This window comes from Panthera onca, chromosome C2 (assembly GCF_046562875.1).
Source record: "Panthera onca isolate mPanOnc1 chromosome C2, mPanOnc1 haplotype 2, whole genome shotgun sequence".
Classification (NCBI taxonomy): Eukaryota; Metazoa; Chordata; class Mammalia; order Carnivora; family Felidae; genus Panthera; species Panthera onca.
This window is the reverse complement of record NC_138347.1, coordinates 15781142-15805299: the sequence shown is the minus strand read 5'-3', so window position 1 is coordinate 15805299 and position 24158 is coordinate 15781142. Positions and strand designations below refer to the sequence as shown.

At 40.4% G+C, this 24158-nt stretch overlaps 1 protein-coding gene across 2 annotated transcripts in view; it reads left to right on the top strand.

Moving 5' to 3' along the window:
- Positions 1-24158, top strand: part of MAP3K7CL (MAP3K7 C-terminal like) — a 38044-nt gene that overhangs the window by 11462 nt on the left and 2424 nt on the right. For both annotated transcript variants that reach the window (XM_060640357.3, XM_060640358.3), the window contains 2 exons: positions 4125-4186; positions 14047-14162. In XM_060640357.3, the coding sequence (XP_060496340.1) occupies positions 4125-4186; positions 14047-14162 (178 nt within the window). The remainder of the gene's footprint in view (positions 1-4124; positions 4187-14046; positions 14163-24158) is intronic.

Sequence of the window (24158 nt, the reverse complement as noted above, 5' to 3'; positions counted from 1 at the left end):
TTCACTTCTCTGATGTAAAACAAAAGAAATAGGGACATGGCATGAAGTGTTTTGGTGTGTGTTTGCTTTTGTCTCTAAAGCTAAATTTATCCAATATAATGGACACTCTTCTACGATCATTTTTGTCTTCAGATTTGGGGACTAACATGTTCTCTCTGTCATAAAGAGAAGCTAATGATAGGTAGTTATTTTGACTCATCTTCACTCACTGAATAAAAAGGTGGACACTCTAAGGCGCGATTCCAAATGTTTTGAGGAACATTTCACTGTCGCATGAAGTACAAAAGTCTGGGAGCCCATGGACCAGAAAGTGAAGAAAAGCAGAGTAGTATAGAGAAGAGCCCCAGGCTGTGAGTCACCCCTTAATCTTAGGAGACTCCTTTCTTTTGTTGGGGCCCTTATCCTTTGCTCTACACCGAGTCCTGGAGCACATGATAGCTTAGCCCCATTCTCCAAAAACTCTGACCCCATGGCCTCTCATTGCTAAATAACAGTGAGGATTTGGACTTACAGTCCCACTTGGTCCCATGCATCTTATTCATGGAGAAACACAGAGCGGACAACTTAAGGAAATCTGAAACAGAATAACCTCAAAGGCAACTCAACAGCTGTTCGATAGATGCTGAGGCGAGCCCATAATAAAATGTACTATGGCATGTCATAATGGTTGGAATACCAGTAAGAAAGTTCTATCTTAAGTTCCATTGACTTAGTCTCATTGTGTTTGCAAAACAGGCAGTGAACATCTGCTTATCAAAAAAAAAAATCCCTTTAGATTCCTTCCCTTATATTTTATTCTTTCAAAATTCCTTAGGATACATTTTACTTCGTCCATTAAGCCCACTGTGGCATTTTGAAAATGAGTTATTTTTTTAAATAATAACACGTTAAAGATTATGATAAAATGATTTGCCAATTTAGCATACAGCCTTAGTTGCTGCCCCACCCATAACAAGCATTCAATCACTATTTGGTAAACAAATATATTTTAATGAAAGTATACTTGCATTTTGATTTTGTCACATTATAAGCATGGCTAGTAAACTGCTTTCCTTTAAAAAAAAAACAAAAACAAAAACACAAGCCAAACTTGCCAGAGAGAGGGTCTCTTGCATACCTACTTCACCGTCTACTTTGTTCTTCTGGAATCGTCAAAACAAACTTAACTGCTCTCAGGAACTCTGATCCAATATCACTGTCAAAATGTTTTACAACGATTTGGCCAAATGTTTGTGGAACAGCTGTGCTACTAGTCTGCCTGAGTCATTTTCCTTCTTTCCTTTTGGCCCAATCCTGTGATTCATCATTCTGCTTTTAGAATATTTGCCTATTTTTAAAACCAGTCAAAGAAGGCAGCCACTGTTTGAAAGTAAACACACCACACATCAACTTAGGGCAGCTATGCAAGCAGCTTCACAAGCCCTGAAATTTCTGGCTGCAAGGGTGCTAGCTAAACCAGATGGCATCAGGCAGTGGAATACAGGACCGACTTTCAGACTTGGTTGTCTCCTTACATCTGTCTTTGGTTTTCTTATTTCCGTTGCCATTTCCTGCTTGAATTAATCCAACTTGAACCCGTTGTTTAACAAAAGTGTTATTTTTATTCAGCTCGTCGTTACGATGTCCATTACATGTTTCTATGTCAATTAATTAGACTTTGTTTTCAAACTCAAGAAATCCAGTCTGAAACGTTATCTGCAAAATTATCAGCATGGTTACATAGAAGCGCCATGGTTTAACTATAGATAATGATGGGTCAGACCAGTATTTGCTATTTACTTGACCATAGTAAAGCAATTGAATAGCTTTCTTCTTTTTTATGATTGAGCAGGAAGGAGTGTGACTTCACATGGAGGAAGGTGGATTAAATCCCAAGAAGCCTTGAGCTCCATTCCTGGCTGTCTTTTGGAATTCTAGAAGGCACTGTCTATTCTGGCACTTTATAGAAGTGGTTTCTCCTTCTAATGAGTGCCTGTTCATCTATGATTATTCGATGCCAAAGTATAATATGTTCCCATTGACCTGTGCCAAATTGCTCTGGCCTTGAACTCAATGCACTGACATAATCAAGATGTCTGGGTCTGGGTTATTGATATTTTATTGAAGTAAATTTAAGTGAACCTTAGGCCAAAATCAGTTTTAGAAACTATAGGTTTTATAATGAAGGCTACCTGTAAAGGATCCATAGCAACAAGTGAATATTTCTGTCTTTTGTCCAATGCTTTTCAGATGAAGGGGTGTATTTAAAAAGCCACAGTATTTATCAGAAGTCATTCTGAGTAGGAAGAGAGTACTCAAAAGGGCCTGAGGATTGGGGTGTCCTCTTGATTCAATCCTCTAGGCTGCAGCAAGGGTCTTGGGAGCATTTCTCCATTTCTACTTCCTCTGGGAAGCTGAATAGTGTTAAATGGGAGTATTATTATACTACGCTTGACTAAAATATACCAGAGGCTGTTAACTGCTGTGACCCTTGAGGTGTTTGGCAGAGGCAAATACTATCCTTGTTTGAATTATCTTTCTGGTAATTCTCTTTGATGCCTTCAAAGAACTGTAATGCCTGGAAGCCAGGAGCTTCATTTTGCTCTGGACTATGTTATCAGAGAGTAGGGAGAGAAGACTTGTTTCTGCATTGGGTATGGCCCATATCACTTGCTCTTGTTCAAACAGAACATCACATTTTGGGACGCCGGGGTGGCTCAGTCGGTTAAGCGTCTGACTCTTGATATCAGCTCAGGTCATGATCTCACAGTTCATGAGTTCAAGCCCCGCGTCGGGCTCTGTGCTGATAGCTCAGAGCCTTCTTGGGATTCTCTCTCTCCCTCCCTCTCTGCCCTTCCCCCCCCCCCAAAAGAAACATTGGAAAAAAAAAAAACCAAAATAACAAATAGAACGTCACATTTTTATAAACAAATTTGGTTATGGTAGTGAGATTATAAAAGCCATGATATTTCCTTTCTTTGTTATAATTTAAAACAGATTTGGCTTTTAAACTATTCTTTTTAATGTTTATTTTTGAGAGAGAGAGAGAGAGGCAGAGCACAAGAGGGGGAGGGGCAGAGAGAGAGAGAGAGAGAGAGAGAGACAGAATCCGAAGCAGGCTCCAGGCTCTGAGCTGTCAGCACAGAGCCCGATGCGGGGCTCCAACTCACAAACTGTGAAATCATGATCTGAGCTGAAGTCGGACACTTAACTGACTGAGCCACCCAGGTGCCCTGGTTTTTAAACTATTCTTAGTCTATGTTTCATTTTATTCTCATAGTCAGCTGCCCTGGGATAGGTGTTGTCAACATGGAGGGGATGGGAAATGAATGGCCCCACAGAGCCAGAGTCTGCCTGGAGACATGAGGTCCTGCTGACAAGGGACTGTCCTCAGGTGGCACGGCAGGGTCAGCAGATTTGGGGCTGATTTGATTATTTTAGGCCAAACTCCTCTCAGGTTTCCTCTGATGCTTCTGAGACCATCTTTTGATCCGGCAACATCTGCCTATTGTCAGACAGTCAGTTTAAGGCAGCTGAGGACAGAGCGGCCATGGCTCTCTTCGCTCACGCTCTCCCACATCCAGGCAGTGATCTGGGCCTCAGATGGGGACCACCACCTGGTGTGTTGAGAAGAAACGCTCTGACTGGGTTGCCGCCTGTTATCAACTGTAACCCAGAACGAGGCTCTGGTTAACTGCCTGGTGGTGATGGCTTGTGGTAAAGGCATCAAAGCTTGCCACCTCACAGAAGAACTTCTATTTTTCACTAACACGTTCTTCTATCCCATTGAGGTTGTCTTGGTCGCCTCATTAGCACCTTGTTAAAGCACTTTCCGGCATACCATGTAATCTGGCTTTGGCCAACATGAGAATACTGAAGGACAAACAATACTTCTTAATTGTAGAGCTACCAGACTGAACATTTGAGGATTCTGATATTTGTTTGCAAAATGTTGGTCAGGCCAACTATGCTCTCTGTGCTTCTGTTTGTACCAAAGGTGAGCAAAATTGTCTTCTGTCCTCTATCTGTCCTCACCGGAAGTGATGAAAATATACATCACACGAGTCTAAAGACGGTAAGAGCAGAACATCGCCCGTGAGAGAAAGAGCTCTGTAGTGAAGAATCATTTTATTTTCATGTTTTAGATGATACACCTCCTGAAGACTCCATTCCTCTGGTCTTTCCAGAATTAGACCAGCAGCTACAGGTAAGGATATTTCCAGAGTCTTTCTTTTTTCCTCCTTAGTTTCACAAATTATAGTGAATGGACAAATCGCGTAATTGAGAAAAGACTGACTTGGAGACAGAGCAGGGAGCTTTCAAGTCACGAAGGCTTGCATTTCTAGAGCTCCAAAGTCTAAGTGAAATATCAGTGAAAGCAAGCTTCTAAAGAGCTTAAGGAGTTCTGGAGCCTGGGAACAGGGCTTGTACCTACTCTCCTTTGCTCAGAATGTCCCTGTGCCATTGCAGTGATGACCCATTTCGAATTGGTGATTTAGTGGTAAACTGTGCAGATGTTACTTGTTATGGGGCAGGGGAGTGGGGAAGACTTCAGAATAATCTTCCTTTGTCTCCTCCACCCCAACCCTTCTCCACTCTTCTGACAACCTTTTTTAAAAATTTTTTCTTTAACATTTATTCATTCTTGTGACACAGAGAGAGACAGAGTGCAAGCAGGGGAGGGACAGAGAGAGAGGGAGACACAGAACCTGAAGCAGGCTCCAGGTTCTGAGCTGTCAGCACAGAGTCTGATGCAGGGCTCGAACTCAGGAACTGTGAGATCATGACCTGAGCCGAAGTCAGACGCTTAACAGACTGAGCCACCCAGGTGCCCCTGACAACTTTTAATAAAATATAATTGTTTTAAGTTAAACATTCTGAAAACTGTCTGGTTTGATCCATGGGAAAAATATTTCGTGTGCATAGTTTATGGATGATCTATCAAAGGGATCCCATTTTAATACACCAGAATTATTTGAAGGGAGTTAATTTGTAACACTTCAATTTTCTTTAGATGACATATGGTGATGCCAAGCAAAGATGGCTGTCTGCCTGAAATATTTGGATACTGGCCTTGGGTCAAATGTTCTCTTGAGTGCCTCACTTTGCAGTTACATCTAGACAAACCTAACAGGGGTCTTGAATCCTGCATGTAGACATTTGCTTCATCTCTTACTTGTTTTTCTCTACGTATTGATTTTGAACGCCTTTAGGAGGGGTCTGCCACCCCCATTTCCCCCCAGGTGTGATGTTCCCCCTTCTCTTAACACCCAGCAGCTTTTCCCATTCGCGGGTGTGACTGGCATCCTGAAGTCATTTGCGTTTGGGAGCCCTGGTCCTGCACAGCCCTCGACAGAGGTGGGAAGAGCCCTCATGCAAACCCAACCGAAAGTCTTTTCCGTTGGCTCTGGTTCTTATCTCAGTCCCAGGGCCCTGAGTTAAAAACCCGGAAGTAGCCACGTCAGAAAGGAAGAGCTGGTCCTCCAGTACTGGAGTGCTCTCTGAAAAAGCAAGCCAGCACGACTCAGGTGTGACTAGGTGTGAGGAGTCCTCATTCTTACCTCTGCCACAGTCCTGGGCATTGCCACGGTGCTCCGGCAGAGAGCCCACTCCACAGAACACTATCAGTTATACAGAGATTCCTGAAGATTGTCTCTACTGTCTCTAAAATTGCCTCGCAGGTATCAGCCATCTTGTCTCCTCCTTCTGCGCGCCCCCCCCCGCCCCATGCAGGGTCTTTAACCCAGCTCTCCTGGTTCCTGATATCTAACCATATCCCCCAACATCACTTCTTTTCACCAGGGCGAACAACCCAGCTCTCTGTTTCTGTCTGGCATTTTCCACCACACACACCCCTTGCTTCCATTCTGTCCTCACAGGAGGGCTGTGTTTGTGCTGCTGGTGGGATGGTTGGGATTGTAAGATAATAACTAGATTTTTTTCCCCCCAAGTCCTAGTTGTTTTTTTTTCTACTTTATTTTACTGTCACCTCACAGCTATTTTATTATCATGGGAGTTAGATAAAAATGAATAAACATGTTTTGGAAATAAAATGTAAAAGCATATTCAGGTTCTGGTTCCTCCATCAAACTACGGATCATTAATTCTCCTTTTTTGTATTGACAAAAATTTTTTTTTTCTCCCTTTGGGAACATTAATGATCTTGCCTTGGCTCACGGATCATTCTTCACAGGATTCATAGCACCCTTGGCAATTCTCCAGACAGTTTTTCTGTTAAAGCCTTGCAACATCCATTTGGATTTTATGGTTTTAATTCCATTTGACATGTATTAGAAATTAAGTCTATTTAATTATCTTAGTCCAATGAGACTATTTCATGTTCATTGATGAAGTTAATCAGGTGAGAGGCTGCTTTCTGGCTCCTGGGTTTTGATTCCCCCCCCCCCCCCCCCCCCGCCCCATCCCAACCCTTAAAATATGGTATTATTTAAGCCTTCATGAATGGAGGGAACATTCTTAGCTTTATACCTAAAATCATTTAAGTAAGTGCTTGTTTGTTGGGTAAAGGGTATGACTGAGTTTGTTATAAACATTTGCCAGTTTTCAAGCCATTTGGTTAGGGTCACCTCTGTCTGGGGCTGTTGCCTGCTACCTTTATTCTGTCTCCAGTGCATGAATGACGAAAATACAAGACAGTGAGATTGGAGAGGGGAAAGCTCACACAGGAAATCACTCTTAAAGCAGATTCTTCTCTCCATGCTTAGCCTAGGCATATAAATTTAAGCCATTCCGCAGCAGGAAGTCTCTGTGTTGAAAGCAATGAAAATGCTTTATGTACAAAAGGCACAATCCATTCTGCAGAGCAGGCCGACTTCACGGTCAGTGTCATGTGCTTTCATCACATGGTAATGGCTCTTGGAATTTTACCGACCATCATAGTCCTCTACGGTAGAATAAAAGTTAGGTTACAAAGGCATATGAAGTGCCTTGTGGTTGTCACTATTTGCTTGAGGATAAACTGACTCTTGATTATCTCTCCAGGAGCCTTCAAAACTTGCCAAATGAAAACTAAATGATGCCAGGTGATTATTGCCGGCCCTGCTCTCTGCAGAGCCTCAGATTTAAATCCCGCCATGCATGTCGAGCATCGCTAGGCCAGTGATGCTTCCCCGAAAATAATCTCATCTGAGCCTTGCCAGGATTGTGTGAGCTATTATGTCTCCACTTTAGAGATGAGAAACCTGAGGTCAAATTTTGGTCTAAATGAATTTTCTATTTCTGACTAGATCTCAGATTCTGAGTCTAGGTAGCCTTCTTTCCCTTACACCTTTTGTGAAACCTACGGACTGTTTAAATTACTTTGATAGGTAGAGGTTTTTTGTTCTGGTTTGCAAGGTTGCCATAGTGTGGTTATAGAACCTTGCAAAACCTGTTCTGACTTTCTGATATCCATTACACATTCTTGTGTTGTTTATAAAATGGAGCTATAAAGTATCTATTTGGTAGATACTCTATCACCAGTTTGACCCCCTAGATTTTTCTGTTGCTTTGCCAAGAATGTGGACATGTTTGAGCATGTAATTCGTGTGGCTTCTATTTTCACAGAAGCCAAAAAAAGCCCTGTGCAAGAATAGCAGTGACAAACATTTCTCTTGATGTCTCTATTAATGCAAAATGTTGGGCAAGAGACTTTGGGGTAAGGTAGGTGTTAAAATGAACATCTCTTTATAATGTTCATTTGTGGGCCTTCAGCCTCAGCCCGGGGGCAATGGGTAGGTTGATTCTATTTTATGCGGATTCCTTTCCTGGAACTTGGTTTCTAAATTCTCTATGCCTAGTAGAGGCAGTATTTGGGCACAGCTGATGTAGCACAGCCAGTCCAAAGAAAAGAGGCTCAATTCTATGTCCACTTCTAAGAATGAATGAAAAATCACTACTTTTCTTTAGGCCTCGGTTTCCTTCTATTTGGAAAGGAGATAATGCCTGACCTCCTTCTTTATCCTGAAGGATGGTGTGAGTCAGCACCATATTTGTCTTAAAATTTAACCACGTTCTTATGCTTCGGAGATCGTCGTTTGACCTATAGATGATCCAAAGCTAAGCTGCAATATGGTCTTAAGTGCACTGGAATGAAAATATGCTTTTATAATCAGGCAGGGAACATGTTAATCAGTACGTTGTAACAACTTCCTAATGGGACTCACGATGGCTGGAGCACGGGTATTGGCATTGGGTTGGCCTGAATTTGGATCTCAGCTCTACACCTACCAGTTTTGTGATTGATATTATTTACTCTCTCTAAACCTCACTTTTCTGAACTGCAAGGTGGAGACAGTGGTATCGATCTTACATTGTTATTGTGGGAATTAAATGCGAGAATGAGTAGATATAACACAGTGCTTGGCAAAATGATTGCTCACTTAGTGTTAATCTTCTTCTCTGGTGAAATTGTTTTTTGAATGATGTATTTAAGAATTAGCAATTTATCTTTATATGTACAACATGATAAGAGAAGCATCTCTTTGGATTTTTGAGTTAGGGATAGAGGTTCTGATGCTCTCTCTTTTCCATTAAGCTAAGGTACTTGGAAAACAATATGACTTTTTTTTTTTAAGTCAAATTGAGCAATAGCTTCAATCCTCCTAAAGTCCTCCCATCTAATCTGAGAAGACAGTGACAGGTGTCTCTGTGGTACACACTGAACTTGCTTTTTCTCAGACAGAGTCTGGTAAGTCCAGAAACTGATGTCACCTCCACAAATAAACAATTTCCTAGCTTCAGTTGTGTGCCGTAATATCTTGTTATCCGAGTAGTCTCTTCAGAAATTTCCTTTGGGTCTTGCATCAGTATATTGCTTGATATCTTGGGAAAGACAGTGAGAGAAAACGGAGAAGTCTTAGCATTCCAGGATTCTGCTACACCAGTCTTGAACATCCATCTGGAAATGCAATTAAGAAATAATCCCATAGAAAACACTGAAAATGTCTGCATTTTCTCATACACATGTTGGAAAGTATGGTATGGTTGTCTGTTGGCTGCTGTGACCACACAGAAAATATACACACATACCTTGGAGCTTTACAATGGTAGGTGTACTTTTTTTTTCTTTTTTGTGAAGCCCAGTAGTCCTCTAACAAGATGCCTTGTTAGAAAAGTCTGAGACACTCTTGAGTTACTTCTCTCTTGAATATTGCTTACATTAATAAACATGACTTAAATAGCCTTCATTTCAATGTTATATAAGATATGCAGTAAAATTGCTAGTGTTGACTCTGACTATAATGTAGATATTATAGAAATGTCAATCCTTAAAATATTTTAGGGGTGCTTGGGTGGCTCAGTCGGTTAAGTGTCCGACTTTGGCTCAGTCTGTGAGTTCTAGCCCGTGTCAGGCTCTGTGCTGACGGCTCAGAGCCTGGAGCCTGCTTGGGATTCTGTGTCTCCCTCTCTCTCTGCTCCTTTCCTCCTTGCACACACTCGCTCTGTCCCTCAAAAATAAATTAAGAAAAAAATTTTAAAAATATTTTAAATTCTAATATAATAGAGTTTTCCAATATTGCAATTAGTCCTATGTTTTTCCATTTGGTTTTTAACAAATTATATGTTAATTTTGGGACATTAAAATGCAACGTAAATTTGAACCAGATACCTCCCCCCTGCCCCTCCCCCAATAAAGATAACACTGAGATTCAAGGAATAAATAAAAAATCTGCTCAGCAACTGTAGAATATTTAGCTTCCTAAATATATCCTCTGTGTGGGAAGCTGGGAGAGGAAAATTAAATTCTTACATCTCTTGAAGTGGATGGGGCCAGTAGTATTTGAAGAAGCCAAGTAGAAAACGGAAGCACTTAAGTTGGCTTTGCCCCCTTGCGGAGAGATGCTTGGCTGGGTCCTGTCCCACGGGGTGCTTTCCAGAAGACGGAGTCCATTTCAGGAGGAGATCTAAACCCGGGCAGAGAGCAGAGATGGGATGGTGTGGCTCAAGCCGGCATTCTTGGAACAGGAGCCTGTGGTTTCTCTCTTACTTCATCTTGTTAAATCTGTCCTGATGATTGGGGTGGAGACCAGGGAGAGTAGTGGCTCAGTCACACTGCCGTGTAATTTAAAGCCCTTACAAGCTTCATCCTCAGGCAGCAGATGGGGCTGAGCTGGAGGAAAGGAGGTGAGAAGGAAGTCCCGCTCCCGGGCTCTGACCTCATCCAAACCTCCATCTGGGTCTTGGAAAAATGTGTTTCAAAGTTGGCTTGAGTCGCTGTTGGGACTATCTTAATTTAACCTTCTTAGAACTGGCTGCATTGTGAGAAAACTAGTGCCACGGCATTGAGTGAGTCTGAAGAGTTGTTTCTGTGATCCCACAGAATTCGTTCTCTGGTCCAGGAAGAATACCTTGACCTTTTCACTTTCAAATCAAGTATCTTTGGATTCCTTGTCTTTGGAATGCAATATTTCATTCTTCAGGCAAGAGGGTAGGACAAATGTATCCAGAATGTAGCATAATTATGGAGAAAATAAGGAAAATTTTTTCTCTGGATGTGAAAAGAAATTCACTGTCAACACGAAGCGTTTATTTATTGCTCGCCTGTTCCCAGCACAGAGCGAGGACTACAAAAACCTCTTGGAGGAGAACAGTCAAAATTAAGCAATGAAAATATGTGTTAATTTTTATTCCAAGAAGCAGATAGGTTTTTTCTCACCTGGTTACCACCAGTATTCTTTTACAATATTGTTTGGTTTTCAGTGTGAACATGTGTTAAACCCAGGTATGGCTGATTAAGTCATGAATGTCAATGTTTTAAATGTCACATGATAAAAGCCTTAGGATAGCTCCATTTTTACACTGGAAACCAGATTATTGTGCTTGAATTTTAGAAATGTTTCCTCAGACAAACACTTTCATTTTCTTCAATGGATACTGTTGGTCATAGATTATCTCTTATTTTGAGGGGTTATAAGAAGGTAAGAGAGAGTCACTCTCAGTGAAGACCTTATCATGCTACACACACACACACACACACACACACACACACACACACACACAGAGAGAGAGAGAGAGAGAGAGACGTTATATCATAAGGCAATGACAGTGTTCTGTGTTGTACAGAACAACATCTCATTACCTATAGTTTTACTTTTTTTGGAGGGGGTATAAACCTAAATATCTTAAAATTCTTCATTCACCAGAATTCCTGCTGGAATGAGAACCATACGTATTTCAAAATTCTTTGCTTAGTTTCTTTGCCTGGGATAACTGTCAAATGCCTTTTAAAGACAATAGGTCCTGCTGCCTGGTTTTTTTTGGGGTGGGGGGAGGCGTTGATTTGTCTAGTGATGTTTAGGGTTTGTGGTGAATGGTTCTGGATGTAAAGGGGTGAGAAATTTTAAGTTCACTGGAGAGAAATTTGGGAAAGAAAGAGTGTTTGGGTGCAAATGAAGTGAACTTCAGATAGTGAGTCTTCATAGAAGTTCTTAGAAGATGAGGGAGGAACAGTGGAAAGATCTAATGACAATTTTTTTTTTTGCATTAAGTTTTTAAAAAATTTTGGTAAAAACACACAACATAAATTTTTCCATCTTGATAATTTGGAAGTGTACAGTTCAATAACATTAAGTATATTCGCATTGTTGTGCAACTGATCTCCAGAACTTTTTCCTCTTGCAAAACTGAAACTCTATACCCATTAAACAATGCCTCATTTCCCCCTCCCCCCAGCCCCTGGCGACTAATGGAATGATTTTACGATGTTGTAGTGGGTTATGCAATATAACTTCCCTCCTTGCTTTAAAAAAACAAAACTATATTGCTCCTTAATGCGTTCATGCAGATTGTGAGGGCTTGAAGTGGAGCCCAGTTATATGCCGGTTGGATGAAGACAGAGCTCGCAGGAGCTAGAGGCTGGAGTAGCACCTGGCATCCTTTTACACCCTGAGATGCTGAACACTAAGTATTTTTGGCTTGTCCTTTTTTAATTGTGAGAAACCTTGAAAATAGCGTTATGTGTAAGTAGGCTGATCACCCTGCTAAGAGCACGTGAGGGTACTGAATATATCCGGAAATACTCCCTATCCTTATATACCCTTAGCAGCATGATCTTGCTACCTCTACATAATATTTTCAAATTTCCCACAATTAAGAAGTGCCAGTAAAAAAAAAGAGCAGAGGAAGAAACTTCCCACTTAATAAAAAAGCATTGCAGGGGAGCAAGCTAAGGGGGAAAGAGACCCCTCTGTTCTTAAGAAAATTGTGAATGTAACTTTCAGTTTCGCTTTTTGATGACGGCATCAGGGGATATTTCTCCCTCTACATGGCTACTCTCATTTATTTCCTCTTAAGACATAAAGCCTTTGCACAGAGTCCTAGAATCTTTTGGCTGTCACATAGGTTAACTATGCTGAATTTGTGGCTCAGGGACCTCGAAGTGGTGGCAAGTTTTGGCATGGACTGAATATAGCTTACGTGATGTTCGTAAGGACAGGAAATGGGATGCGTAGAGTCTTAGGGCCTTTCAGGAAGGACACAGGGCACAGATGATTTAATAGCGACTTGGCTAAGGTGTCCGGAGTAAATTGTTTTCATTCTCCTTACTGTTATACTTGGTAATTTGCCAGGGTAACAGGTGAAAATTGATGAGGGGGTGGTGATGTCTAGGATATAGGCCCAGAGGAGCCAGGAGTTCTGAATTCCTTTGGCAAGAGCTTTGCCTCACGGGGTGCATTATACGGTAATACTACAGGGCATTACTTTTCAATTTATTATCATAAATAAAGAGGTAATGGTTCCAAAAGACTGAGTTTATGCTACGAATGTGTTTATGGGGCAGTAGGGAGAAATGCTATATAATGTAGTTATTATTACATTTTCCATGAATTTGGACATAGGAGATGATCCACATGAAGGTAAATTTCATGCAAATCTATTTTGAATTTTATTTCCTTTAGAAAATCTCTACTCAGAGGCCTCAGAATAAATAGGGATCATCTTATTTATCTGTCAAACTTTATAGGATTTTATAGAACTTTATAGAATTTTTATTACATCCTGGATGGGGTTGCTAAATAGAACACCCAAAGAAATCTTTGTCTTTAGTATAACGAGAGGAGCAAGAAGGAAGAAATGCATTACTTCCCAATTTCCTAGTGTAAAATTAGTGAAAATATGACCTAGTCAGGCACATACTTACATATATACACTGTTGTGAGAAAGGGATTAGACTGAAGAGCCCATTTAACAGTAAAGTTGTATTTCTCAGATTTTATATACCATTTTCTATAAATAATTGAAAAGGGTGATTAAAAAACTCTTTAAAAGTCTATTAGCTACTGTTCCTTAAAGTAATGTTTTTAATAACGTATTGCTAACTAGAAATTAGAATTATAAACCCAGGGAAAGTCAGTTCTTTAAAAAATAATTTCTAGAAAGAAGTAGGATTTTCAACACGTGATGGGTCTACAGGCTTGCCCTGTTCGTCTTTGTTTTCCTTGTAGATGGGAGAAAAACAAAGACATAAATCCCTGCTGTCTTTGACCTCACATGTTATAAGCATTATTTTACTTGGAGTTTGGTCTTTCATGGGATTTGTTAATCCTTGTAAGCTTTATTTCCAGCCCAGCATCATTTCTTCAGTTTGGATGCATCTCTCAAAAGAGAGCCTTTCTTGTAGGGTTACTCCACACTACAGGATGAGATTATGCCTCTGGGCTGCAGGAACAGAAAGTAAGAGGTAATTAAAGCAGACAACTGAACTATTTCCCCACCACTGCCCTTCTCGAAAGCAGAGTTTGAGATTTCCGGGGAGAAGTGCAGAATTATTAGAAGATCTAATTTTACTCCAATGCATGGCAAATAATAGATATGTCATGAGCCTTCCGGTTCTGGCTCAGGCCTGAGAATGCCCCACAATGACACTGGAAGATGAATGTGGAGAATATCAGCCTACCTCCCTATTTTCAGTCAAGCAGAATCAGCCAGACCCTGTCCAATGTTGACTGCCAATACTATTGTCCTGCAAAAAATCTCTCTCTAAAGAACATCAGTAGAGCAAAATCATTTATAATGTATTCCGATACAAAGAAATGGACTGATTTCTTCTTGTTGTTGTTTGTGAAGCCTCTGCCGCCTTGTCATGACTCCGTGGAATCCATGCAGGTGTTCAAACAGCACTGTCAAATAGCAGAAGAATACAATGAGGTCAAAAAGGAAATCGCTCTGCTTGAGGAAAGGAAGTAAGTACTGTTCCCCTGAACCCTCTTACCTCTGAGTGATGTCTCCTGGTCATGGACTGGGGGAGGTGGGCATGGAATGGGCTGAACTTGAGGGTGAGAGGGAGGGGTGTGGGCAAGTGACATTCTGTGGTTCAGAGGTTACTGGGCAACTTCCATGTTTTTATCATGTTTGACTATAGAAAGAATGCAAATGAAACTGCTGAGGATTAAAAGCTTTACTCTATGGAGTACTGAGACGAATAACAGGAGTACTTCCTACCCAAACCCAATTTTTTGATAATCATTTTTAGATCAGGAAGGTAAAAATGCCCAAACAGCACCCAGATGCACACTATGTGCCCTGTGGATGTGCCCAAAGCCCCCAGAGCACTTTGGCTTCAAGTGAGTTTTAATGAATGGTTACATGGTGGCGTTCCCACGTCAAGTAAAGAAGCCACTGTGACAGATCTTTGGAATAATGTAAATGTATTAACATTTTACAGTCCAATAGCCCGAGGAAGTTTTTTTTATTTTGATAGCTCCATTACCATTCCAGTTCTACTGTAGGGAACTTTGGGTATCTATTAATTAAATTAATTAAAGCATTCTAATTTTAGTCACACTAAGCTTTTCCTTTCAGAATTATCATCCTTTTTAATTGCACTCGATTCTGCCAGTGTCTACCCCAGTGACCCCCATTCCTTCATACTTTCAAAGCACCAGACACTTTTCCTTCCTAGCACTGGGTAGTTTGCACTTACACATTTATTAGTGGGATCTTTTGGTTAATAGTTGTGTCTCCTACTAAGTGGTAAACTACTAAGGGCTTTGAACCCCTGAAAGCAGGGCAAGTCAGGTGTTACTCACCACCATATTTCTAAAGCTGGACACAGTACATGGGATGTAAATGCTGAATCCATTTTTGTTGAGTGAGTGACACATAATCAGAACGTATTTTGATTCTTTAACTTCCTACTTTTCCCCCTCTTCCTCTTACTGATACGTGATATATATTTATTACTTAGTTTTTAAATCAAAGTGAGTGAAATATGTTTTGAGAAATTTATAAAATTCTTGGGACTCTTTGAAGACCCCCCTCCACCCCCTAGATCGTGGCTGGACAGTACAACATGGTGGGGAGGAGTATGGGTTATGGGGTCAGACTTTGCACTTACTGTAAGACCTCGGATAACAAACCTTTCCTTACTGCCTTGCTGTGTTGTGCCTCAAATGTAAAATCATACCTGGACTTATGGCCAAAGGGGGTTAAAATATGTTTAAAAAAATTTTTTTAATGTCTATTTATTCTTTTTTTTAATTTTTTAAATGTTTTTATTTATTTTTGAAGGAGAGAGAGAGACAGCATGAGTGGGGGAGGAACAGAGAGAGAGGGAGACACAGAATTCGAGGCAGGCTCCAGGCTCTAAGCTGTCAGCACAGAGCCCGATGCGGGGCTCAAACTCACGAACTGTGAGATCATGACCTGAGCCGAAGTCGGATGCTTAACCGACTGAGCCACCCAGGCGCCCCTAATGTCTATTTATTCTTGAGACAGAGACAGAGTGTGAACAGGGGAGGGACAGAGAGAGAGGGAGACACAGAATCTGAAACAGGCTCCAGGCTCTGAGCTGTCAGCATAGAGCCCGATGTGGGGCTTGAACCCACGAACTGTGAGATCATGACCTGAGCCGAAGTTGGACGCTTAACGACTGAGCCACCCAGGCGCCCCGGGGGTTAAAATATGTTTAAGAAGAGATCAGAAAAACGTAACTTCTTCTCATATATCTGAGACTTTCTTTTTGGTCTGAGAGTTTTCAGAGGAAGGTGGTTGGAAGGCTCAGATTGCACATTTGCATACAGTCTGAGTCCTAAAAAAAGTTTCTTAAAGAAGCTGAAGAAGTTTACTAATAATGTGGCCTATAGTGAAATTAAAGGAGAATTTGTATAATCAATAACCTATAAATGTGTCTGTGTGTGTGTGTGTGTGTGTGTGTGTGTGTGTGTGTGTGTGCGCACATGAACTATGCTGTTGAGGCAGAAAAAAGCCAGGTAATTCTGTATTTATTTGTAAACTCTTCAGATTGAAGGTAATGGAGGACTTGGCTTATTTTAATTAACCCATGTGTGGTTTTTTTTGGCAATGCAAAACTTACCCACTAAATTATATGTTCTGTGAGTTTATATTTTTTGTATGTTTTGTTAAAAAATATGATAGGATAATGATGTAAGAGTGACTCATCTGGTCTTTTGTTGAAACATATCCCTGCTGTTTCTGCATTAACTCATCTTATTTTTTCCCTAAGCCTATTTGAACTTTGGACTTGTCTTGAAGCTAGGATATTATCTCCCTCCCTCCCCAGCCCCCACTTTCTTCCTAAATAATTGGCTAGATGCATGGTAAAGGACAAATTCTTTTGTTATCTTTTTTCCTTTCTTTTTAAATAAAGTCTCTCAAATTCCTTTTTCTCCATTCCTTCTTGTGCTGTTTGGGGTCAGGACTTGCTGCTTCACATCTTGGTCAATGTAATGTTATACCTGGTTTCCCTGCCTATGATTTCCTGTTGTTGGAAAAGGACACGGAGTTCTTGGCCTGGTTTGCAAGCTCTAGCCCCCTATGGCTTTACACCCCAGCAGAATGTTCTTTCTCATCATTGTCTTCAGCTCCATTGACCTCTTCGCTTCTTCCTGCCTCTGTGACCTTGTTCACAGCAGCCTCTAGGTCTGGAGCACTTACTCCTTCCTCAGATGCTACCCTCGAGGAGAGCTTAGCTAATATCCCTGCCCAAACACTCCATGGGATTCATCTCTTTTCCTGGGTGAAAGAAAATACACTGGAATGACTCTTTTTGCACGTTTGTAGGCTGGGGTTATCAATAGTTATCCTTTTAACTTCATGTCCTTCATGTCCTATCAATAGTTATCCTTTTAACTTCACAGACTTTCTGACTGTGCATAGTTACCTACAAATGTGAATACCTTTGAATATCTCTTTGTGTCCCCATCACCGAACAGGGACTTGCTCATAGGGTCAAACATGAGTGAGGGTGATTTTGAGTGATTGATTGTAGGATATAGTAATACCCTTTGTGTATACAAACAGTGTAACAAATGTGTCATTTGTAATTTATATGGTCCATATTTAAAATAAAGAGTCAATATCAGCATTAAGGAATTGCTAAGATAAACTAAAATAGGAAGTATGGTTATATCTTATATTTATAAATAAATGATCCTGGTCCTCCAAGGGTTATTGGTGATCATTGTTTCCATTAACACTATACTGAAATGGAAATTCATTACACAACAACTATTTTCCAGAACAGTGTTTAAGCAAGATAAATAAAGCCAAATGGATCTGACCCACGTAACTAGCTCTCTGTTTTTTGGTGATTTGGATAAGAATTTCTTTCCCATCATTTCATACAGTGTGGGCGATTATGTTGGTCTCCGGTGATTGGCTAGCATAAGCTAGACACAGAGAGGGATGTTAACTCAGGTATTTAAAGGAAAGTTTTTCTTTAGTAGAGTCAGACGGGCACAGGTTAAGCTGAACTTCTCTCTCATCTCCAGAGGGGGTCACCCTGGATCAAGCTTGGGAGACCGCAGAGGGGAGCGAAGAGTTGATGATAATTATTATTTTAAATCATGTCTATTAGATAAAGAGAGTCCAACATTTTCTAGGACTATAAACTCAGCACGCAGTGAATTTAATTTAAAGAATCACTTCTGGCTTATGTGATGTATGAAAAGCTTGTTCTTACTTTTATTGGATTTTTTTTTCTCAATTGAAAAAAAAATGACAATTTTATTGAAAGCCTTAAAAACTTACCGAGAATTCTGACATCTTTCCAGGACTCCTACTATTATTTCTTGCCTCTTTCTAGGCCTTTGAATGTGAATAATCTTACAGAATTGCATATATAGTAAAATGAAAAGTATACATGATTTTCTCAACAAATAGTATAAACTCTTAAAATATAACACATGCAGTTTTTTGTGGACGTGATGGAAAGAAGTGAGAGGTGGACATTGGATGCCTTCTGAAATTTATCATCCATATTTTGACAGCAAGTTAAAGTACATGATTAAGCTACAATTAGATCTAAAAATGAGATTTACAATTAGTAAAGGTTGCTTTACTCCAGATAGGGTATTTTATCTTGTTCAAAGGAGAAACCATTTGTCTTCTGTGTATATGAAACATTGTGCCAGGTGCTGTGGTGTTTAAAAGATTGACTTAGAATGTCAGAAAGAGAGATAGATTCTTAGAAAAGTCAGGATGAAAAATGTCACATAATTAAGAAAAAATAACTCCATGGTTTTCAGTACACTCACAGAGTTGTGCAGCCATCATTACAGTTTTAGGACATTTTCATCACCCAGGAAACCTCGTAGCTCCCGCTTCCCTCCCTCCCCCCGCCCCCAACAGCCACTGGCCTCCACTCATCTACTTTCTCTCTATGCATTTGCCAATTCTGGATACGTCATATAAAAGGAACAATATGGTCTGTGGTCTTTTGTGGCTGGCTTCTTTCACCTGACAGGATATTTTCAAGGTTTATCCACATTGTAGCATGTATTCCTTTCTCTTGTTGAATAATATTCCATTGCATGGAGAGTCCATACTTTATCCGTTCACCAGTTGATGGACATTTGGGTTGTTTGCACTTTTGGTTATTATGAACATTTGTGTAAAAGTTTTGGGTGGATGTATGCTTTCGGTTCACTTGGGTATGTGCCTTGGAGTGGAACTGTCAGGTCATGTGGTAAATCAACGTGTAACCTTTGGAGGAATTGCCAGGCTTTTTCTAAAGTGGCTGTACCCCTTCATAGTCCCACCAGAAATGTCCAAAGGTTCTGATTTCTCCTTATCTTTGCCAACACTTCATGCTAGTGAGTGCAAAATGTGGTCTCGTTGTTGTTTTGATTTATAGTCCCCCGACAGCTAGAGATGTTGAGCATCTTTTCGTGTGCTTTTTGCAATTTTTATGTCTTCTCGGAGAAATGTACATTCAGATCCTAGCCCATGTTTTAGTTGGATTATTTCTCTTTTTATTATGGAATTGAAAAAATGTTATAGAAGTTCGTGAGTTCAGGTAAAACATTAGAAAGGGATTTTCATATGGGGGTAACACAAAAATAGCAGACCTATATTTTCATATCTTTTGAAAAGACATAAAATGATGATTGAAGAAGCAACATCTCATTGAGGGGATAATATTGGAATTGGGGGAAAGGGAGCATATGTAATTTGTAATAGCATAGTCTAAAAATAGCCCTGTTCTGATTTGTTTTCAGTCGTGGCATTTAATTTGTCCCGAATTTTCCAATAACAATAGCTTTTTATGTTTAACCAGAAACATTTATTTCTTTAGGACATTCCTGATGGCAGAGATTTTTAAGTTGTATTCTGGGGACCCTTTCAAAGATTGGGGATGGAGCCAGTATCAGGCAGGGGACTGTCCAACGGCTAACGAGAGACGGTCCCATTAGCTCTGTTTTATTTTCTTCACTTCAGACTAAGATTTTCCTTGCAAAAGGGCATCACGCTAGAAAACATTGAAAACCTCACTTTTATATTTGTTTTATATGTATTATATATATTTATATGTATTTTATTTTTAGCACTTATTTAAAAAAATTTTTTTAATGTTTATTTTTGAGACAGAGAGAGACAGAGCATGAATGGGGGAGGGGCAGAGAGAGAGGGAGACACAGAATCTGAAGCAGGCTCCGCGCTCTGAGCACAGAGTCCGACGCGGGGCTGGAACTCACAGACGGTGAGATCATGATCTGAGCTGAAGTTGGAAGCTCAACCGACTGAGCCATCCAGGCGCCCCTATTTTTAGCACTTATTTTTATTTAAAAAATGTTCATTTACTTTGGGGGAGAGAGAAATAGAGAGAGGGAGAGCGAGCACAACCAGGGAAAGGGCAGAGAAAGAGAGAGAGAGAGAGAGAGAGAGAGAGAGAATCCAAGAAAGCAGTGCAGATCCCAATGTGGGACTTGATCGCATGACCGTGAAATCATGACCTAAGCCAGAATCAAGAGTCAAACGCTTAGCTGACTGAGCCACCCAGTCGCCCCTATATTCCAAGCAGTTAAAAAAATTATTAAAAGACATTTACACAGGGGCACCTTGGTGGCTCAGTAGGTTGAGTGTCCGACTTCGCTCAGGGCACGATCTCACGGCTCGTGAGTTTGAGCCCCATGTCAGGCTCTGTGCTGACAGCTCAGAGCCTGGAGCCTGCTCTGGATTCTGTGTCTCCCTCTCTCTGCCCCTTCCCCAGTTTACACTCAGTCTCTCTTTGTCTCTCTCTCTCTCTCTCTCTTTCTCTCTCTCAAAAATAAATAAACATTAAAAACCATAAAAAAAAGACATTTACACAGCTCCCAGAAATGAGGTTTCTGCTGTCATAAAGAAATAGTAAATGGAGATATTTCTCCATATGTCTGCAATGTTGGCAGTAATGGGGGAGTCCTATCGTCCTCACTAAGACATCCTGATGTGGGTATGATGCCTCTGTATAAAGTATAGGACTTGCGCTCAATTTCTAATAGTGGAGATATGCTTCCTAAGACCAACTTGGTTAGCAAGAATCGAGGTTAGCGCCTGGTTTGCAATAGGATTTCAATAAATACTTGAACGGATGAGTGGAGGAACCAAAGAACTGTCTTGGCTCTTGACTTTTCTCCAGAGGTATAGCCGAGGGAGTTTTTCACTTTAGGATTTAGCTTTGTGTGAAATCCCCATGTTCCAAACTTCATCAGGCTTTGAGATCACACTTTCTGTTAATGCCCCAGTCATAATGATTTGGGTCTTTTATGCCACCTAATTACATGCTGTTCAGTCTTCTAACTGGAATCTCATTCCTCAACATCTCTCCATCTAATCTTTGCCTGGAACCATGTTGAAAGGGACAGAATATTTACCACTCCTCAGTGAGAGTGCCTTTAAGTAGGTCTCCCTGGCTAAGGAAAGAGGATCCAATCTTTGGGGGAGCAGAGTGAGGAAACATTTTGCCTTTCATCTATTCCTATTCCACGATTAACTCTTGGTGGGATGATTGATAGTGGAAATCTCCATTTCCTTTGGAATAAGTGGTTCTTAACTGGGCCAACTCCTCAGCCCCAAACCCCCAAGATATTGACAATACCTAGAGACATTTTTGGTTATAATGACGGGTTGGGGGAAAATGCTACTGGCATTTAGTGAATAGAGGCCAAGGGTGCTGCTGACCCTTCTACAATGTGAGTGGATATAGGGCAGCCACCAATAGCAAAGAGTTGTCTAGCCCAAAAGATCAATTGTGCCAAGAGAAATTCTAGAGCAAATCTCAATTCTTCCTGCAAGGAAGTGTTGTCCTTTGGCTCCCAAATGATATAATGCATTTATTCCTTATGCATTATTCATTTGTAGGGCTTCAGTGCCACAGTCTAGACTGCACTTTGCAGTTCCATTTCAATACCATTTATTATTACCCCACCTGCATAAAATGAAGGTAGACTTTCACATACTTCTTACCATCTTGAGGCATCTACTTGTTCTCTCCTGTGTGTCATTGTACTAGAACACAGATCTTTTAAGAACCACCAACAGTGCGGTCGAAATCACTATTTAAAATAAATTCTCCCCAGTATTTTATAATATTATTACCCAAAACTCTTTAGCTCTTTATGTCTGAACTGTCTAGGATTTTGTCGTTTCCAAATGAAAGTCTTAGTTAATGCTGAACATCTAAAAAACCATGGTAGTGGTCTTTCCCAAATTAGAGAAATGTTTGTCCTAATGATGAATTCATGTTCTAAACTCCTGCAACATAAAGAATCTACTTAATTTTGGAGTTAGTTTCTACAAAGTTTCAAAGTTCTCTTCACTTGGACTCTCCCTTACCCTATTTGTTGTAGCAAATAAAACCTTTTCCAGGCATATGGCTTATGATGGGAGTGGCAGATAGTCTATGATGGACCCAAGGTTATGGCCTTTTTACTGTTGAAGTACATTATGTTGGAAACAGTATTACAGACTCTTGACTTCAGCAATAGGATTCCTGTAATGATGATCTTCTACCCCCATATCACATTACACTGAAGGGAATGATAGAAGTGATCAACCCAAAATCAAAGGCAAGACCACATTCTAGCCAATTATAGATATTGATTTGTTCCTCAGATCATCTATTTACAAGATTGTCTCCATAGCTTAATGTACCAGGTTTAATTATGAATTGCTATTGGATGAACATAAACACGTCTATGTAAATAGGTCTTGGACAGGAAACAGCAGACATTTTGATAGTATTCATTGAATATATGTATAGTTGCTTATCAGATACATCAAACTAATTTAAAAACCTATCAGTTGAGTCCTCCTGATTCCAGTAAGGAAGAAATTATCATTGACTTTCTCCAATGCAAGAAAAATGGACTAGACAATCATGATCATTCCTTTTAGTTGTAAAGTCTGTGATTTTCTAATTTATCTTTTCTACCAGTCAGAATGAATAACAGAGGTCTTCAGGAGTTTTAAATGAGGTCAGATATGGAACCAGGACGGCAGCCATTGTTATACCTTGTACTGCCAGTTCCCGGACCAGGATTTGAGAGCAAAACTCTACTTCCATTTGAATTACTTGTGTGAGACAGTTCATTTGAAAAGAAAAAAAGAACGAGAATAGACGATCTGATGGGTAGGGGTTTGAGAGATATGCATCCTCTTTACTTCTCTAAGTTTTACTATAAATTTCGTTAGGACAGTTACCTAAGGAGCTTTACCAATATTTAATTATTGACATGTATTGCTTAAACTATGCTTAGAGGCAAAGGGCCATAAGCATTTAATCATAAGGATAGGTTTGATTTCTGGCTTAGTCTTATTAGTTGTGGGATTTTTTCAATGTAGTTAAGCCCTTTGCATTTCTTTTTCCTCATCTTTAAAATGCATGTGATTTGTCTCTGAGGCATCTTACTCCTCAGTTATTCATTCAGCAAGTATTTATTGGGAGCCTTTATATTCTAAATACCATGGGAGACTCAAAGATCAACAAGAACTCAGAGGACCTTTGTGTATATACATATCAGTGTTCCAGCTTACCTTCCTTTTGTCCCTTCTAGGCCCTTCCTTTCCAATGCCTGGTTTTGCTCAGTGGTCATCAAAGCGGGTGCACGAAGCAGTCCATTGGGGGAAGAAAGAAAATACTAGAACTTCCATTCTGATTTGTGTTTTGTCCTTTTCCTGGAGTAACTGTTTATTTTGACAGTTTCAGACTTACAGAAAAGTTGCAAAAATGGTGCAAAGACCTCCCATATGTCCTTTCTTGGATTCACTGATTATTATTATTCTTGTATTATCATTAAATATTTGTTATTTGCCTTTGAGAGAGCACAAGATGGGGAGGGGCAGAGAGAGGGGGATAGAGGATCCGAATCGGGCCCTGCATTGACAGTCTGACAGCGGTGAGCCAGTGTGGGGCTCAAACTCATAAACCGTGAGGTCATGACCTGAACTTGAACCTGAAGTCAGATGCTCAACCAACTAAGCCACCCAGGCACCCCTGGATTCACTGATGATTAAAAACTTCCCCAGTTGTGCTTTAGTCTCTCTCCCCCAACACTGCACACTAACTGCTAGGGTTCTCTCTCTCTCCCTCTCTCAGTGAGATGAGGTATCTATCTGTCTACCTATTGTCTCTCTACCTCTATCTATCTATCTATCTATCTATCTATCTATCTATCATCTCTCTATCCCCCCCATCTAATCATGCCCCATTATTCTAAATATTTCAGTATTTTCTTTTTAAAAAAAAATTTAAAATATTTATTTATTTATTTTGAGAGAAGAGTGAGCAGGGGAAGGGCAGAGAGAGGGGGACAGAAGATCTAAAGCAGATTCTGCACTGATAGCACTGAGCCCCCTTTGGGCCTCAAACTCCTGATGCATGAAATGATGACCTGAGCTGAAGTCAGACGCTCAACTGACTGAGCCACCCAGGTGCCCCAGTATGTTCTAAGAATGAG